Consider the following 17,096-nt stretch of genomic DNA (forward strand, 5'->3'; position numbering starts at 1 on the left):
TCAAATTGATTGCAATCACTGTTCTGAGGGAAAGCATGTCCTGGCTTAAATGCACCATGAGCTAGAGGTAACTTTGCACTGAACAGTGAGTTCTAGCCACAGAATGTTTTGCTTTGTTACACCTGACTCTCTAGTAAGATAAAGTAGTTATACCAGTAGAAATTCTTGGGTCTGCGGAGTATAACCTTCCCAAAAGGTTTCTGTGGAGCTAATATCATATGATATTAGCTAAGCCTCTTTTACTTATTCAATATCAGGGAGGAATAGAACCTGCACTGATGTACAGGAGTTGCAGCTTGCTCTGATTGCAGACTGGCCTGCAACCAAATTATCAGAGACCCAACCCTACCACTGAGGCTCTTCTTCAGAAAGGAAATACGCAAATGGCACAGGAGGAGCCAGGCAATGGTTCAAGGGGAGCCATTAATACTGCCTCTGCTGGCCAACCACATCCATTCTGAGGAAAAAAAATTCTACATAGTATCCTTCTTCAAGAATGAGGTAGAAGAAAGGCAGTCTGGAGGTAGTGCTATTTCTTTCTTGGTTGTGAACACACAAATAAATAGGACTCTTTTTTCTTGTTTAGTGCCTTTTATAAAAGAATATTTAATTCAGTTGAAACGTGGGTGAACTAGGCTAGGGAGAATATAAATTATGATTATTTGGGACAGTATAGAAACTTATCTTTTAATTCCATGAGGATTGTGAGAAAGAAGTAGACATTTAAAGATAAGCCAGGTGCAGTGGCTCATGCCTGTTAATCCTAGCACTTTGGGAGGCCGAGGTGGGCAGATCACTTGAGGTCAGGAGTTCGAGACCAGCCTGGACAACATGGTGAAACTCCGTCTCTACTAAAAATACAAAAATTAGCCAGACGTGGTGGCATGTGCCTGTAATCCCAGCTACTTGGAAGGCTGAGGCAGGAGAAAAGCTTGAATCTGGAGGTGGAAGTTGCAGTGAACCGAGATTGAACCACTGCACTCCAGCCTGGGTGATGAAGGGGAGATTCCATTTCAAAAAAAAAAATAAAAAACTAATTACACTATAGATCAAAGATTATTATTAAGTGCCACCAGAGTAATACAAAGAAGTACCCAGCAGAGGGAAAGAATAATTTTTTAGAGGAGTTACTAAGAATTTCTCTGCTGAGTTTGAGAGACCTTAGAGAATCAATCATCAGAGTTTAAGGGGAGGACTTCCAGGTCAAGGGAAAATCTTAACCAAGGGCATGGAAGCAGAAAACTGTACAGCAGACTTTCATTTTGCTTAGCTGTAGCCACAGTGTATTTGTAATCAGACCTCTTTTCAGAACTGGAATTCCATAGTGTTTCCAATCATATTAATTTGTTTTTAGACTTACGGTTTATTTGGAGAATATAGCAATGATGTTTGGTTGGCAACATTCCAGGTGATAAAGCCTTTTGCTAAATTTAGAAATAAGGGTGCATGAATACTAACGGTCTGAAAACAGCTAAAGAGCCGCAAATCAAGTTTGCTTTCTTACCCCAAGATCTCGGGAATTGTCCACGTGAACAGACACATAGCGAGCATTGATTCCTTTTACACAGTTGATGGTGATGTTCTTAGTTTTGTTTTTATCTTCATCTCCAGATTCCCAAAAGGTTTCTGTGGAGCCATCTGTCAAACTGCCAATCATGGCAGGTCGGCTTGAAGTTTTTATGTCAACAATGCTGGTTAAGTCCTTTAAGCACATTACTATGCATAATTCCTATCAGAAACAAATGTAAGTGCTTATGACACTAAAAGGAAATCTTCCATGAAGATAAAACAAACAGATATAAGATAAAACATAATGGAAGATAGGATCAAACTGATCATGAATAACTCAAGAGTTTTTCCTTTGATGTACTAACAAACAGGACAGCCAGGATAATAAGGGTGAAATGACTGACCTGACTCATAGCTTCAAAGCCAGATTGTATACTGATGCTAAAACTCTCTTCACTATCGCCATCATCTGATTTTGACAAAATATTGTTAATGTGATGAAAGACATTGCTCTGATGAAGGAACTGGTGATCAGATTGCTTGAATTTGAGACTCCAGCACCTAAAAAGGTGATATATAAGCAGGATATGAAATAATTATTTTCCAGGAACATCTAAGGAACTCTTAAATGAGCACTCTGTAGCTAATATCTCAAGAAATCTTAATGCTCTAGTAGAATACAGAAATTTTAAAAATTCAGGGAAGAAAATCATTCTTATTTATTTAGTTTTTGAGATGGAGTCTTGCTCTGTCACCCAGGCTGGAGTGCAATGGCACGATCTCGGCTCACTGCAACCTCTGCCTCTAGGGTTTAAGTGATTCTCTTGCCTCAGCCTCCCAAGTAGATGGGATTATAGGCGCCCGTCATCCGCACCCAGCTAATTTTGTATTTTTATTAGAGACGGGGTTTCACCATCTTGGCCAGGCTGGTCTCAAACTCCTGACCTCATGATCCACCTGCCTTGGCCTCCCTAAGTGCTGGGATTACAGGCGTAAGCCACCACGCCTGGCCTGTTTCTGTTTTTGAGAAATAAAGATAACTTCTTCGGAACAAGGTAAGTTCTAAGGAAAGTTGACCCATTTTAAATATAAACAAATTAGACAGATGAAGATCAAAGCTACAGATGCAAAAAGGGTAATGAATCTGTTGTGTAAACAAGTGTTACACAACTGTAACAACCCTTCAAATTTGTTAATCTTACGATGCCATACTAATTCATCAGGGTGTGATGTATCTTGTATTTCAAAAATCTTGTGAGGAGGACAAAGAGAAATCTCTCTTCCACTGGTCTTATCATTAGGAATATGGGAAGCCCAATCATTCCACCAACTTATTTCTTGCATTAGAAATTAGGAGAATTTATTTGTAAGTGTGAGTCCAGTGTGTGAATCTAGTAACAAGGTTCACAGTGGAAAGGCAATGTGAAATTCTGAACACATTTCAAACTGAAATTGGAATCTGCTGAGCATCTGTGATGCTTCTTAAGGTGATTTTAGCCTGCATATAAACCAGGCTGTTTTTCCTAAGATTCTTTTCAAGTCAAAACTATTTTGGTTTTTGTATTTGAGATTTCATTTTCCCATTCTCTTCTTGGAATAGTTAGGTGATTTGAAATAGGCAAGAGGGGAAAGTGAGGGAGATTGTTACAGAGATAATTTAGAGCACTAAGAAGTACATGAGTCACATTTAACAGAAGGGCAAACAACCATTAACTAAGAGGAAGGACCATTCTAAAAATTATGACTGTAAGGAGGGAGGCACCATCTATATAATGTAGGGATTCTTTCTATCTTACTATGTAAAGAGGTTTTTGGAGCATTTCATACTTTGAATATTCTATAAACTCTCTTGTCCAATGTGCCTAGGACACGACGATACAAATTTACCTCAGGGCCATTTGCTGTAATGAGCTGCCGCTGGGGAGAGACATCATAAGGTCTGAGATGGTCTGAAGCAAGCGGTGAAAGGTGTGCGGTAAAGGGTGAGCAGCTTCCCCGGCAATCACTATGTCGGACAGTGGATGTTCACACACTCTTGTGTCTTTCTCCTAAGGCAGAAATCGAAACAAGTTTATTAGTGTATGTGCTAGAAGGGATCTTCTTCACAAAAGACTATTATGTATACTTTAAAATAGCTGTGTAACAGAAATATAAACAACAAAACCAAATTGTACTCAGAACATATGGTAATTTCAATTAATTGTGTATTATTTTAGGGAAAAGCTGTAAGTTTAGTCACAAATAAAATTGGCATGCAAATGAATCATCAATTCTAGTGTGCTCACAAATCTACCTGGAGGGTGAATCCATATGTATATGCATGTGTATGCGTAGCATGCATATACATGTATGTATATGTATATGTACACATATACATATAAGTGGGTATGTTTTGTGTGTATGTTTATGTATAAAAAATAACATATGTTTAGAAGTTGGGGTAGCCACTAACACATACAGCATTTTCCTGTGAATTAGAATAAAAAGCTCCTTTCTGGGCCGATGGATCACAGCTAGGAAAAAGAAGCAGGGATTGAATTTCATTTCTCATTCAAACCCTCAGATGTCTCCATTAAAAATATTATCTATGGAATAAATTTTACAACAGGAAACAGAGTAATCCATATTCCCAAAGAAAGGAGATTTCATAATATCAAGAAACTGATCAAAATCAACTGATAAAGCTGGACCCTCAGAGAGCACTAGGTAGGTATGTTGCAAGCATCGCACAGCTAAGCAGGCACCAGAAGGGGGTGGAGCAGGAGGGGAGGGGAGCAGTGCACAAGCAGGAGAGCAGGGGCCAATGTGCAGCCGCTCCAACAGGACAGCACCTGCCTGCTCAAGCCAAGTGTTCCCACATGGGAATTCCAGCCCCAAGTCGGCCAGATCTCTGTATCTACGACAAGGTATTCATATATTCATGTATCTTTCTAAGGTGGAAATTCAAAGCAAATTTATCAGTTAATTGCGGTGGCAGAAGTAAAATATCTTCATTTAAAAATACGGCCTTAAAAACAAAACAAAACAAAACAAAACAACTGTGCAGGTCAAAAATGTCTGAGGGCTAGAACTGGCTTATAAACTACCAGGTCTCTTCTTGTTTTAATAGGCGTTGGACTTTCTTTTTTGGGGATTTTGGGGAAAAAAATTACCATTCAATGGCTTTTTAAAAAAGTCTTGTTTATATATTGACATGAAATTTCAAGGTCCATTCAAGCAACTTAAAAAATATGCCTTTCTGGCCAGATGCAGTGGCTCACACCTGTAATCCCAGCACTTTGGGAGGCCGAGGCCGGAGGATCCCAAGGTCAAGGGGTCCAGACCATTCTGACCAATATGGTGAAACCCTGTCTCTACTAAAAATACAAAAATTAGCTGGGCATAGTGGCGCATGCCTGCTACTTGGAAGGCTGAGGCAGGAGAATTGCTTGAACCCAGGAGGCGGAGGTTGCAGTGAGCCGAGATTGCACCACTGCACTCCAGCCTGGTGCCTGGCAACGGAATGAGACTCTGTCTCAAAAAAAAAAAAGTCCTTCTTTCCATTAAACACATTTTCAATCAGATGATTTACCTTTCCAGAAGACATCAGTCATGGTGTTTCTTCTGTTTGGGGAATACTGTGTATATTGCAGTCAAAATCTATCCTGTAGTATGTGTTTAGAGTAACTTGCCTCACTCCACCTAATTGAAACTAATTTCTTCCTTCCTTTGTGATTCAAATAAATATTTCTACTAAAGCACTTACTTTTAGAAAGAAAAATATGATGTCATGGTTATATCATAATGCATCATAAAACACCCTTAGTAAGCAGTGACTGTTTTTAGTTATTTCCGATAATTTGCACATAGTATCTAGGACTTGATCTGTTTAATAACAAAAGTTACTACTATTACAGCCTACCTACCATGATCCAAATTTCACATCTGCTTTTTCATTTAATGTTTATTATTTCAAGTAGGTAACATACATCCTAATAAAATATTCAAGAGCTATTAAAAAAGTACCATAAAAACTCTCCTTGTCTCTACAGCCCTGCTACATAGGTGCTCTCCTACTGGCAATTTCTATTACCAGTTTCTTGGACTGTCTATAAATATTGTTCCTTTACACAAATGACATCACTCTAAACAAACTGATCTGTATTCTTCTTTTTAAAACAATTTATCTTTGAGATTATTACTTATTAGATATGTATGTAACGTATGTTATCCTACTGCATAGTATTCTGATGAATAAAAACACCATAGTTTATTTCATGAGTCCACTTCAGAACAGCCATTTTGGTTGCTTTCAATCTTTTGTTTTTATATAACATCTGCAATGAATCAACTTGTATATATTTTCCTTTTCATACATACATCTATGATAAGGAGAAATTCATAAAAGTAGAATTACAGAATTATTTTTAATGTGAATTTTGATAGATCTTACCAGACCATTCTCTAAGAAGCTGCTACTCCACAGCAAAGAATGTGTGTTCTTCCATCTTGCTACCAATGTAAGCCCATCAAACTTTTTAAACTATGTCACTGAGCTAAGTAAAAGATGGTTGCTTTTTGCCTCCTTCATTGTACATCTATTGATTACTGATATAGAAGTTCTGGTTTATTTTGTCTTCTAAAGAATGTAGTTTTGTTCTTACAGGGAGATAGCAGGCCATGTACATTCCATCAAGACTTGGCATTTGACACTGTTAGACTGGGGTTATTTCAGTTTTGCCCTTGATTTTAGGCATTGTCCTTACTCCTAAGGCACGGTCCACATTCCTCGGGTATGGCCTTTCTGGGACCATGGAGTATTCATGCCAGGAGTATTCATCATACTCACCCCACCTCTGGTTGTGCTAGAACTTCAGAACCCAGCTCTAAAGCTAAGACTCTGTTCAGTTCTTAGCTTACAATTCATTTCTACTGCTAGGTCTCCCAGAGAAATTGCATGCCCAGTCTAATAGTGGCCGGAACGCCAGGGGTATTTTTACGTAAAAATTTTAGACTTCTTTCTGCAGCTCTGCACCACTGGTGCCCTGCTTCTCGATCCCAAAGTTACAGTCCTACACTGATCTCTGACCAACACAACTGACGTTCTCTGATTGTGCGGTTTACCTCATGTACTTTCCTTCTCTCAAGGATTGTAGCTCTGTACTGGTCACTGCTCATAGCCTATGAACAATTGTTTTAAATATTTTGCTCAGCTTTTTGTGGTTTACTATGAGAACTAATCCTGACACTGGCTGTTTCATCATAGCTATAAATAGAACTCTGCCAAACAACACGTTTTGAGGTGTACTATTATTGCCATTCCATTTAAAATATTTTCTATTATAGTTCTTTGATGCAACTCATTTGGAAGTATTTCCTAATTCCCATATAAATATTTTTCTTGTTTTGTTATCTAATTCTTATATACTAGCAATAAAGACTGAGGACACGGTAGGAAGAAAACCAATTATTTAAAGTTTGTTGAAACTTGTCTTACATACCCAGTAAATAGTCAATTTTCATAGACATTTGGGTGTATCTGAAAAGAATGTGAACAACTACATGCAATGTTTTGTATATTCTATTATATCAAGACTGTCAATCATTCAAATCTGTGTACTTTCTGATTCTTTTTGTTTGCCTGACCTATCCAGTACTAAGAAGAGTGTTATGGTACTATGCACAAAACAGTCACAAATTCTCTGCTGCTCTTCCCATCAACGGGTGGAGTTTATTTCTCAGTCTTTGAATTTGACCGGTCTTGTGAATTACACTGGCTAACAGAAGGTGGCAGAAGCACGACGTAGGCCTTTAGTCTTGGTCATTTTGGTTTTGCAGCTTCTGTGCTCTCTTTCTTGGGTGCTGCTGGCATCTGAACAAACCCAGGCCAGCATCCTGGAGGATAAAAGAGCTCAGGGAGTACCACTTGAAGCACACTATGTAACTGAAACAGAAAAGAGCCATTCCCCTTAGTGGAGCCTTGCTGCAATTGCCAACCCAGAGACTGTGAGCAAACAAGCAACTGTTTTAGTCCAGTGAGTTTGGGGTGGTTATGCAGGAACAGATAGCTGTTACAGATGTATGACTCACATTGTAACTGCAGACTGTCCTATTTTTCCTTGCAGTCTGTCAATTGTTTCTTAATATTTTTAAGGTTACAGTATTAGGTAGATACATATATAGAATTGATCTTTTATCATTTTGTAGATCACCATGACATATCATTACTTTTTACATAGTCAATATTTTTTAAGATATGTCCTCATATTTACACTTTCTTTTCTCTTCATTCATACTCCATAGCTATTTCTCTCAGTTTTTATTCTGGAAATGTCTTTGGTCTTGTTCTTCAAAGACCCTTCAATTGAATTGACAGGTATTTTCTTTCAGTACATTGAAAAAAACCAACTGACAGCCTTTAAACAAATTCAGTCTTTTAACTTGTAATGTTGCTACTGAAAATTAAGCTATTATTCTCACTGTCCCTCTTTTGAAAGGTAGTATTTTTTCCTGTGGCTGCTTAAAAGATCTCTTTCTTTGTTCTTGGTGTTCAGCTAATTCACTATAATTTGCTCACCATGATTTGTATTTATTCTGGTTGGGGTTTACTGGGCCTCTTGACTCAATGGGTTGTTATCTGTAATCAATTCTGGGAAATTCTCAAGTATTAACTCTTAAATAGTGTCTCTCTTCCATTCCATCTTCTTTCATGACTCCAATTAGGTAAGTGTTATACATCATTTTACCCTTCATTATTCTTAGCAACTTGTATTTTTTTATTTGCTTGTTTTCTGTGCTGAATTCTAGATAATTTCTGCAGGTCTCTTATAATTAACCAATTTCTTCACTGACATGCTATAAAATCTCAAAACTGATTGTTTTTTAAAAAAATATTAATTTTTACATGTTTCTTTAGTTCTTTACCAAATCTGTCATTCTTTATATTTCTTCTTACAATTCTTCTCATAAAGTTTCTCACTTATTTCTTTAAGCATATTAAACACATTATTCTACATTTATATAGTTAATCACAACCACTGAAACTGTTGAGGGTCTATTTCTGCTGCCTATTGCTTTTGGTAGTTCTTGCTCATGGTATCTTGTTTCCTTGTGAGTTTTAAGAATTAGACTATGATATCCTTGGAAATTATCCTAAAATGCCATTCACATAATTTCAGAGTGCTTGGAAATATGATAAATGCCACCTAGATTACTCTTTCATTTTACAGACATGGAAACTGAGGCCTACAAGTCATACAACTACAACAGGGTAGAAATGAGGCTGAACTCAGGCTCCTAGTGCCTTAGTTCAATGCTCTGTCCATTATATAGGGCTGCTTTTTATAAAATCCAGGTCTCTTCAAGCTAAACAAGCATTTTTGAATTGCATGTTCCTAAAGAGTATCATTTTTGCCATCCAATTTTATAATAATGTTGAAAATGAGATTGAATCTCTAGGTAATAATGCAGCTGTTTATCATATATTACATGGTAATAGTATATATCTTCCAGTTGAAGATATATACTTTATGAATGATGTTTAATGAGAAATCAGATGTAACTGTCAGCATTTTTGCTAGAGATAAAACTTTCCCTAACTATTGTTAATACTTTACCCATAGCCCTAAAATATATTTTTTGCTTTCAAGTTAGTTAGATCTGCGAATGATTTCATGCAAATTATTAGACTATATGAAGATATAGTGCCAGTTTCTATAAAAAATATACAATCAAAACAAATCAAAAATCTCATTTACTTGTTCTGAATTTTCTTTGTTTGTTTTGTTTTCTTCATCTTCTTCTTCCTCTGGTTCCACTGGTGCAGGAGTCAATGATGCCACAAAATGCCACAGAATATCATGGAGAGAAGTGGTTTGGATGACATTACACAGAAGCCAGTTGAAAGCCTGAATAAGTAACAGTTAAATGAGTTCAAGATAAAAATAAAATACATGAATTTAAAAAGTACTCAGAAACAAAGTACCTCCATGGATAAAGGGTTCAAAGAAAGATACTAGAAAATTTCTTTTTTTTTAATTAAAAAAAGTAATACCTTAAGTTTTACTTTTTTTTTTTCTTTTTAAGAGAGTGTCTTGCTCTGTCCCCCAGGTTGGAGTACAGTGGTGTGATCATGGCTCACTGCAGCCTCAAATATTCAGGCGCAGTGATCCTCCTACCTCAGCCTCCCAAGTAGCTGGGTCTAAAGGCACATACCACCAAGCACGGCTGATTTTAAAACTTTTTTTTGCAGAAATGAGGTCTCATGATGTTGCCCAGGCTGGTCTCAAACTCTTGGTTTCAAGTGATCCTCCCTCCTTGGCCTCCCAAAGTGCTAGGATTATAAGCATGGGCTACTATGTTTGGCTCCTTAAAAATCTGACCTTTATTTCACTGAAAGCACACAGAACTTGAAAGAGTTAATACTTGGGTATTTTAATTTAAAAAAAAATAAAGAAAATAATTTATAAAATATATTACCAAAATACCTTTTCAAACCACTTTTTACTTCAAAAATTCTTTTTAATATTTATTTATTCAAGCACATTTTTTCCAACTTGCATCTGGATGAACACAAAGTGTATCCCAAGCTCTATATAAGTAAACATTTACTTACAGTAGGTTATTTATCATACTCAATAAAAATAAAGATTTACTATATATAGGCCTCTGATATACAGTAATTATACTATTTCCAGAGACTGAAGGCCCAGAGAAGTTATTACTGGTCAATTTATGATTACTCTGTCATTTCATTCTAATAAAATGAGATTCTGAGTGTAAAAAGCTTTTAAAAAAAGATAGCCTCAAAATTCAAATAGTAAAGCAATATAGAAATAAGAGTGCTTAAATATGAAATTCTAAATTTGTTTATATTCATAAACTTTAGAGTCTAATTTTATATGAACACTTGATGCTTTTAATTAGCTAATGGTTTTTAATTCCACACAATTTCTGTTGGTAAAAAAGTGGCATCATTAAATGAATGAATCAGTAATTTCATTAATGTACTCATACCTCCATAGCAAAAACTCGACAAGCAGATTTCCTTAGGGCCTGTTTCATTGCTATTTCAAGACCTTCTAGATCATGATGTTGTATAACAAAAGCTAAAACTGGCCACTGGAAATTTCGTTCTCCTTTAGAAAGAGAGCTGTGGGCTGAGATTAGCCGAGAAAGCTCAGGAGATGGATGTCTCAAGAGGGAAGAACCAACTTCTATTAAAGAAAAAGAAAATTATTTATTTCATATGCAGTGCATATATACTGAATAATAATATTTAGCATATTCACTTTAGAGCCTTTGTTGTTGCTTTTTGTTTTTTGCACATAACAATAATCATAACAATTTCAACTTCTACTGAGGAAGAAACCAAGGCTCAGAAAGATTAAGTATTTTACCCTCTGAAAATCATACAGCCATTAAGTTGTACAGGTGGGTTTTGAATTCAGAGCTAAATCTAAAGTTTACATTTCTAAAATACTCTAAAAGCTAAGTGATTTGTATTCTCTTTAAATGAAATCTATATCTTATGTGCATCACTTTCTAAAAGATGGCTTTGTAAGAAATATGTCTCAATAGGAAGTAAAAAATATTTATAGAATGAACCTACAAATTTTTGGGCAATTTTCAGTAATGTTTTTCTTAGAAGTCTGCAATAAGATACTTAATAATCTGACTATAATTTTTAGGCCAAAGCTTCCTTTTAGCAAGTGATCTATCTGATAATTTATCACTGTATTATCCTATTTTTCTTGGATTTCTTTAATTATTCTTGAGGTAGAATCCTCAGCCCCAATTTGGGGCTGTTGAAACCAACTGGTCCAGATTAGATTATGTAACTCTCTCTCTCTCTCTCTCTTTTTTCTTTCCTTTTTTTTTTTTTTTTTAACTAAGGGCTATTCATATCCCCAAAGTTTTATCTACTTAGAATTATGACAGCTACAAGAGTTATAAGCTTCTATTGGGGTGGAGAGGTAACAGTGAATGCATACGTCATTGGAACTCCTGGTCCACAAAAGTTTAGTGGAAGGGATGATGGTTGTAACATTTGGCTTAGATACCTAACAAGTAAGATGGTAAAGGTCAATTTATTCTTGAACAATCACTGAATGATCTCCAGATTTCCCTTCAACTGAGATGCAAAATTTAGAGATGTACATTCATAGCTGTGTCATACAAAAGGAATGTCAGTCACACATTAGAAATTATCCTATGCCTTTTCCTTCAAAAATTAAAATTTAAAAATTATCTGCAGATAAAACCATTTTCTTTTTTATCTGTAATAGATCACTCAATATTCTTTTTTGTCCTCAAACTTACCAGTGTCTCCACTGTTAACTCTTCTTCTAGGAATGGCTTTAACTCGTGCAGGTAAAATGGAGTGTTGTTTATCATATTCAGAAGCAACAACTGAGTATGATCTTTGGAAGACAGTTCTCTTTGCAAGATCAGTATCAGTTATGGGACTGGTTTCTAAACTGTAGATGGAACAAGACAACAGATACAAACTCAGAAGAACTGAATGAAATGTAACTATACTTATAATAATGTAGGCAAATATGTGAATCAATATTTCATGTGGAGAAACAAAATGAAAGCCAAATTGACAATCTCTCTTTAAATCATAATTTGATCTTTTCAAATGCAGTACCATTTTGACTGATTTCAGCATTGTATCTTAAAACTTGTGGTTTTCTTAAATTTACTTTGCATTTTAAATGAAAAAGAAGAAAAGGCTTCTAAGATCCTTTTAAAATCAAAAGCATTGGAGCGGAGTTCATGTGTCATAATATTCAGGAAAAACAGGCAAGTATGATCATAAGTGCATCAAATAGAAAGAAAAAGGATATATACACATGAAAACCTAATAAAATAGAAAGTAAAATTTGGTTCCAAAGTTTTCTTTAGGTACTTCAGTGTTCCGTTAGGTTTCCCACTCCTGGGAAATGCTGCCCAAAGCCCGCAGAGAATGGCTGCATCAAGGTGTAATGAGAAGTAATAAACTGATTTTTGGCACAAGTGTTGTATTATACTTACACTCTATAAAAGAACTTAATGGTTTTATTCAGGCTTAAGTAAACTAACAGCTTTTCTATTTATTAAAACAACATAAAAACATGTAAACAGTTATTGAGAGCTATATAATTTCCTTTATTAAGACATTTTATAAAATAGAGAAATCCCTTCACATTTCTCTAAAACAAATTTATAAACTATTCTTTTCATGAGCTCCTTTTTCTGTCACCTCAATTTAAATTGGAATATTTTTGCTCACCTTGGGTTCTGGAGTATTTTCCATTGTTCAAACCATGTCAGAAATTCTGTGTATCTTGGTAAAGTTGTCTATTTTCTAATAGGTGGCTAACTGCCTGGGTGTTTTCTTTGCTCACCACTTCTCTAAGCTTATGTATATTCTTGTTTGAATAGACTATAATACGGTACATAACTGATTGATAGTAAATGTCCCTGGATGTTAGTATAGGCTGTTTGGTTCCAGAATGACTAGAATACAGGGAGACATTAATTTAATTCACTTTATAGATGGTGTTACTATAAAGCACAGATACTGTTGTTTTCAGAGGAAGTTTTCTACTAACTTAAAAAAAAATCATTACACAAATTTAAAAAGTGACTGTTCTTACAAAAATAATAATGCCTGTGAAAGAATTCAAGCAACACGAGAAAATCCAAAGAAGAAAGCAAAAGATGACATCTTTAATTCAATGGCTACCCTGGGCCATTGCTGCGGAGGCTGTCTTGCCTCCTGTACGATGATTAGCAACATCCTTGGCCTCTACTCACTAGGATGTCCACTCAACTAGCCCAGCTGTGACAAACAAAGGTATTTCCAAACATTGCCAGGTGTCAAAAGGGAGGCAAACATCACCCCAAGTTGACAACCACAGATTTAATAAATTCATTTATTCATCAACTTTTTTTTTTTTTTTTTTTTAAACAGATGGGGTCTTGCTCTGTCACCGAGGCCAGAGTGCAGTGGCACAATCATAGCTCACTGTAACCTCAAAACCCTAGGCTGAAGCCATCCTCTTGCTTCAGCCTCCAGAGTAGGTAGGTCTGCAGTTATGTGTCACCACACCTGACTAATTTTTGAATTTTTTTTTTTTTTTGGTAGAGACAGGCTCTTGCTATGTTGCTCAGGCTCATCTCCAACTCCTTGCCTCAAGTAATCCTCCCACCTCAGCCTCCCAAAGAACTGGGATTTATAGGTATGAGGCAATGTGTCTGGTCCTCATCACCTTTTTAAATAACTTGAGTTTGTCAAGATGTTTTTTCAATAACTCAAAAATGCCATATTTCTTGGATTATTGTATGTTTCAGAATGTTTCAACCTAACCGAGTATAAAATCCTTAGGTCACAGTTTCTTTTCTTTAGGATTTTGTAAACACTGTACTTAAGGCTTTGGTTCCACTATATTTTCACTATATACTGCATAGTCTTTAAAACTATGCTTTCCATTAGTCATTTGATTCATCTGACTAACACACACTTAATCATGGATTTTGTGGTAGAGTTGTGCTTTTTAAGAAAATCATAATGTTTTCAAGAGCTTTTATATTTGAGTGTGTCTGACATTGGGTAAAACTTCAAAGGTAATGTTTTCTTTCTTTTGGAGCTCTGGAGACATTGTTTCATTTTTTCTTTAACTCAGAGTTGCTATATAGAAGCTTAAATTCACAACCTAACTGCTTTTGCAAGATGACTTGCTTATCTCTGCTCAGGTACTTGGAAATGCCTTTTTTATTTCTTGGAGTTTTGCTAACTCAAGGTATTTCTTATAGTCACTTATAAAAATTTCCTTCAAATCTGGAAATTCAGTACTTTTTTATTTTGAGGATTTAAAAAAACAGTATAGCTTAAGTAAGGTTTTAATTGTATTTGTTGGTTTTTTTGTTTCAAAGACAGTAGTTACTCTTACTGCCCTGTTTCTCATATCTGTCATCTTTGCTCTCATTGATATAATCTCTGTCCTTTTTTTTTTTGCTCATTGTGATGATCTCAAACCTGACATAAATCTCAAATTTATGTCAATAATTCAATTTGTTGTTTTAAACATTTCTAATTAATTTATTAGTTTTATGATGGTGTTGATTTGGTCTTCACTCTGTCCTTTTAGCTTTTTATGTATCTTACGTTTGAACTTTCATTTGATTAAATTTATACCATTATCAAATTTGCAAGTACTACAGAGTACTCAGGGAATTTTCTTCTCTTCCTTAAGGTGAGTTTTCTTTCATTTTGGGTTTTTTCTCTGACGCTTGCATTACATACTATTTATTTTTATTTTGCTAATACTTAAAGTGGGCAGCTCTGTTTCATTCTGTTGTTTGTTCTGATAAAGTAGGAGCAGATTTCCCTAGATTTCCTTTCTTATCATATTTGACAGGTTTTATTCCCCTCCCAGAGATGAATGGAAATTTATTTAATATTCTATACCAGGGATTATTCTATCTAGTTGGGTGTCATCTCATTTCTGTATTAGCACTCCCTGGAACCTCAGACTTGCTCTAATTCAGTACACAGTTGTAGAGAATAGAATTATCTATAAGATTTCCAATTTCTACTGGAAATAATAATCCAAGAAGTTTAAGATTTATTTTCGGTGCCACTGCTCCCATGAAAACTCAAAGTAACAATTCCCTACTCTGATTTACCACAGCATTAAGTCATATCATATAATGTAATCTTTAATTCCTTCATTAAGCTGATCTCTTCTCTCCAACTAGTCTGCCTTTCCCCTTAAGGACCTTACCTTAGTCATGAACATGTATGCTTTTCCTTACTGCTCCAACAGTTAGCAGAGCTGACTCACAGATGTATTAAAGAACTTCTACAGGCCTCTTTTCTAGTTCAAAGTCTTTCTTCCACCAAACACTAGCTATTCAACAGACAGGAGAGAACTAAAATACCTTGGTGGCATAGACTTCATATTGCTCTCTGGCTCCTCAAATACGTTAGGACTTGCATCAGGAGTTACTGATATATACGGGGCAGGTACAGATGTTGAACGTAGATATCTCATTTCATCCTGGAATAGGTTGTCATCTTGATAGCCCACAAAATTTTCATGATGATGCCTGCATTAAATCAAACCCAATAACTTAAAAGTATGATGGCCATACAGATTCTCTCCATTTTTAATCTCTTTCATGACAGGAAAAGCAGCACATGTAAATCATAATTAAAGGAAAAGTATTAAAATAATTGTAGATGTAGGTAGGTGAAAATAAAAGTCTGATAATTTTATTCATTGATATTCCAGGTACCACAAACATTTCAAATTCAAAATTGAACTAATTTTTCTTCTGAGAACCTTTCCATCTTCCAATGTTTTGGTGAATGATCCCACCAACTATCCAGGTGCTTAAGAAAATATTTCCAGTGCTGTCGTAGGCTTAGCCCTCGACCATCGCCATCATTCAAGCCCATGATATTAGGTCTACTCTCACAGTCATTCTCTCTTCTCATTCCCTATCACCACTGCCTTGGTTCATGCTTATTATTTCTTGCACAGATCACTGAAATATAGGCAGTTACTTTTTGGGTAGGAACACATATAAGATCATATTTGAAAAATATTAGATACATGAAGTCTGTGGTTCAGGGTGGAGTGGGTGACCATTCCCCAGAGAGCTAAAAAAAAAAAAATCTATAATTATGCTAAGTTAGCACTTTTCACATGTTTTACAGTTTGATTCTTTCCTTTTCAAAATGAACAAGTAGTTGCTAACCTAAGTCCACTGAGTGGTGTGACTCACACTAAAGATCTGTTGTATTTGGCACACCTGATGATTTCCACCTCAGTCTCATGTGTACTTAGTCTCATATTTTCATTTTTGTTGCTTATTCATTTTACTGCAACAGTAAGCATAAAATTTTAAAAACCACACAACTCTGCTACACAAAGAGGATACTTTCCAAAATGGAACTGTTGGTTGGCAAGCCATGTCAGCAGGCAATACCTAGATATCTTCATTTGTCAGCTGATGAAAAAAATCTGATTTTGGTATATGAAAGGCTGTTTTGGAGTGTCAGTGCACAATGTGTGAAAGTATAGGCTGCACCATTCAAGTCTAATATTCGAAAATAGAATATTAACAGGTTTCTCTTTATCTCCAGTAATATACTTTTATCTAGTCTCCACATTAGCTTCCATATTCCACAGTGATCTTTTAATTGCAAACCAGTTCATTTATTTCTCTGTTTAAAATCCTTCCACTGCTTCCTCTGCTCATGGGATAAAATGCAATCTTAATCTGGGCTACAGGGCCCAACATTACTTGGGTTAACCACTTTGAAAGGCCTTTCACATATTTCCTTCAGTAGCCAGTGCTTTAACAACCCCATGATTCCTCAAATGTGTAATGAGATTTGTGTCTTTGCTCACCTGGGTTATTCTTCCAAGAGTTGCTTTCTTCCTATCACCTGCCTGATACATTTCTATTTATCCTTTAAGATTCTACTAAAGGGTCAGACCCTCTGGGAAGGCTTTCCTGATTTCCTTGGGAAGATTCAGATACTCTCCATCTTTTATGCTCTAACAGCATCCTACATCATACTTTTTTTTTTCCTTTCCTTTTCTATTTTT

General features: G+C 35.7%; 1 protein-coding gene across 7 annotated transcripts in view; it reads right to left on the reverse strand.

Annotated features, from left to right (window-relative positions):
• The window catches only part of MYCBP2 (MYC binding protein 2), a 279,351-nt gene that overhangs the window by 30,957 nt on the left and 231,298 nt on the right, over window positions 1-17,096 (reverse strand). For all 7 annotated transcript variants that reach the window (XM_012472003.2, XM_012472002.2, XM_012472001.2 and 4 more), the window contains 7 exons: window positions 15,418-15,585; window positions 11,809-11,966; window positions 10,504-10,703; window positions 9,246-9,395; window positions 3,397-3,557; window positions 1,914-2,070; window positions 1,505-1,729 (listed from right to left, as the gene is read on the reverse strand). In XM_012472003.2, the coding sequence (XP_012327426.1) occupies window positions 1,505-1,729; window positions 1,914-2,070; window positions 3,397-3,557; window positions 9,246-9,395; window positions 10,504-10,703; window positions 11,809-11,966; window positions 15,418-15,585 (1,219 nt within the window). The remainder of the gene's footprint in view (window positions 1-1,504; window positions 1,730-1,913; window positions 2,071-3,396; window positions 3,558-9,245; window positions 9,396-10,503; window positions 10,704-11,808; window positions 11,967-15,417; window positions 15,586-17,096) is intronic.

This window comes from Aotus nancymaae, unplaced genomic scaffold (assembly GCF_030222135.1).
Source record: "Aotus nancymaae isolate 86718 unplaced genomic scaffold, 86718_ANA_hifiasm-v0.15.2.pri h1tg000088l, whole genome shotgun sequence".
NCBI lineage: Eukaryota > Metazoa > Chordata > Mammalia > Primates > Aotidae > Aotus > Aotus nancymaae.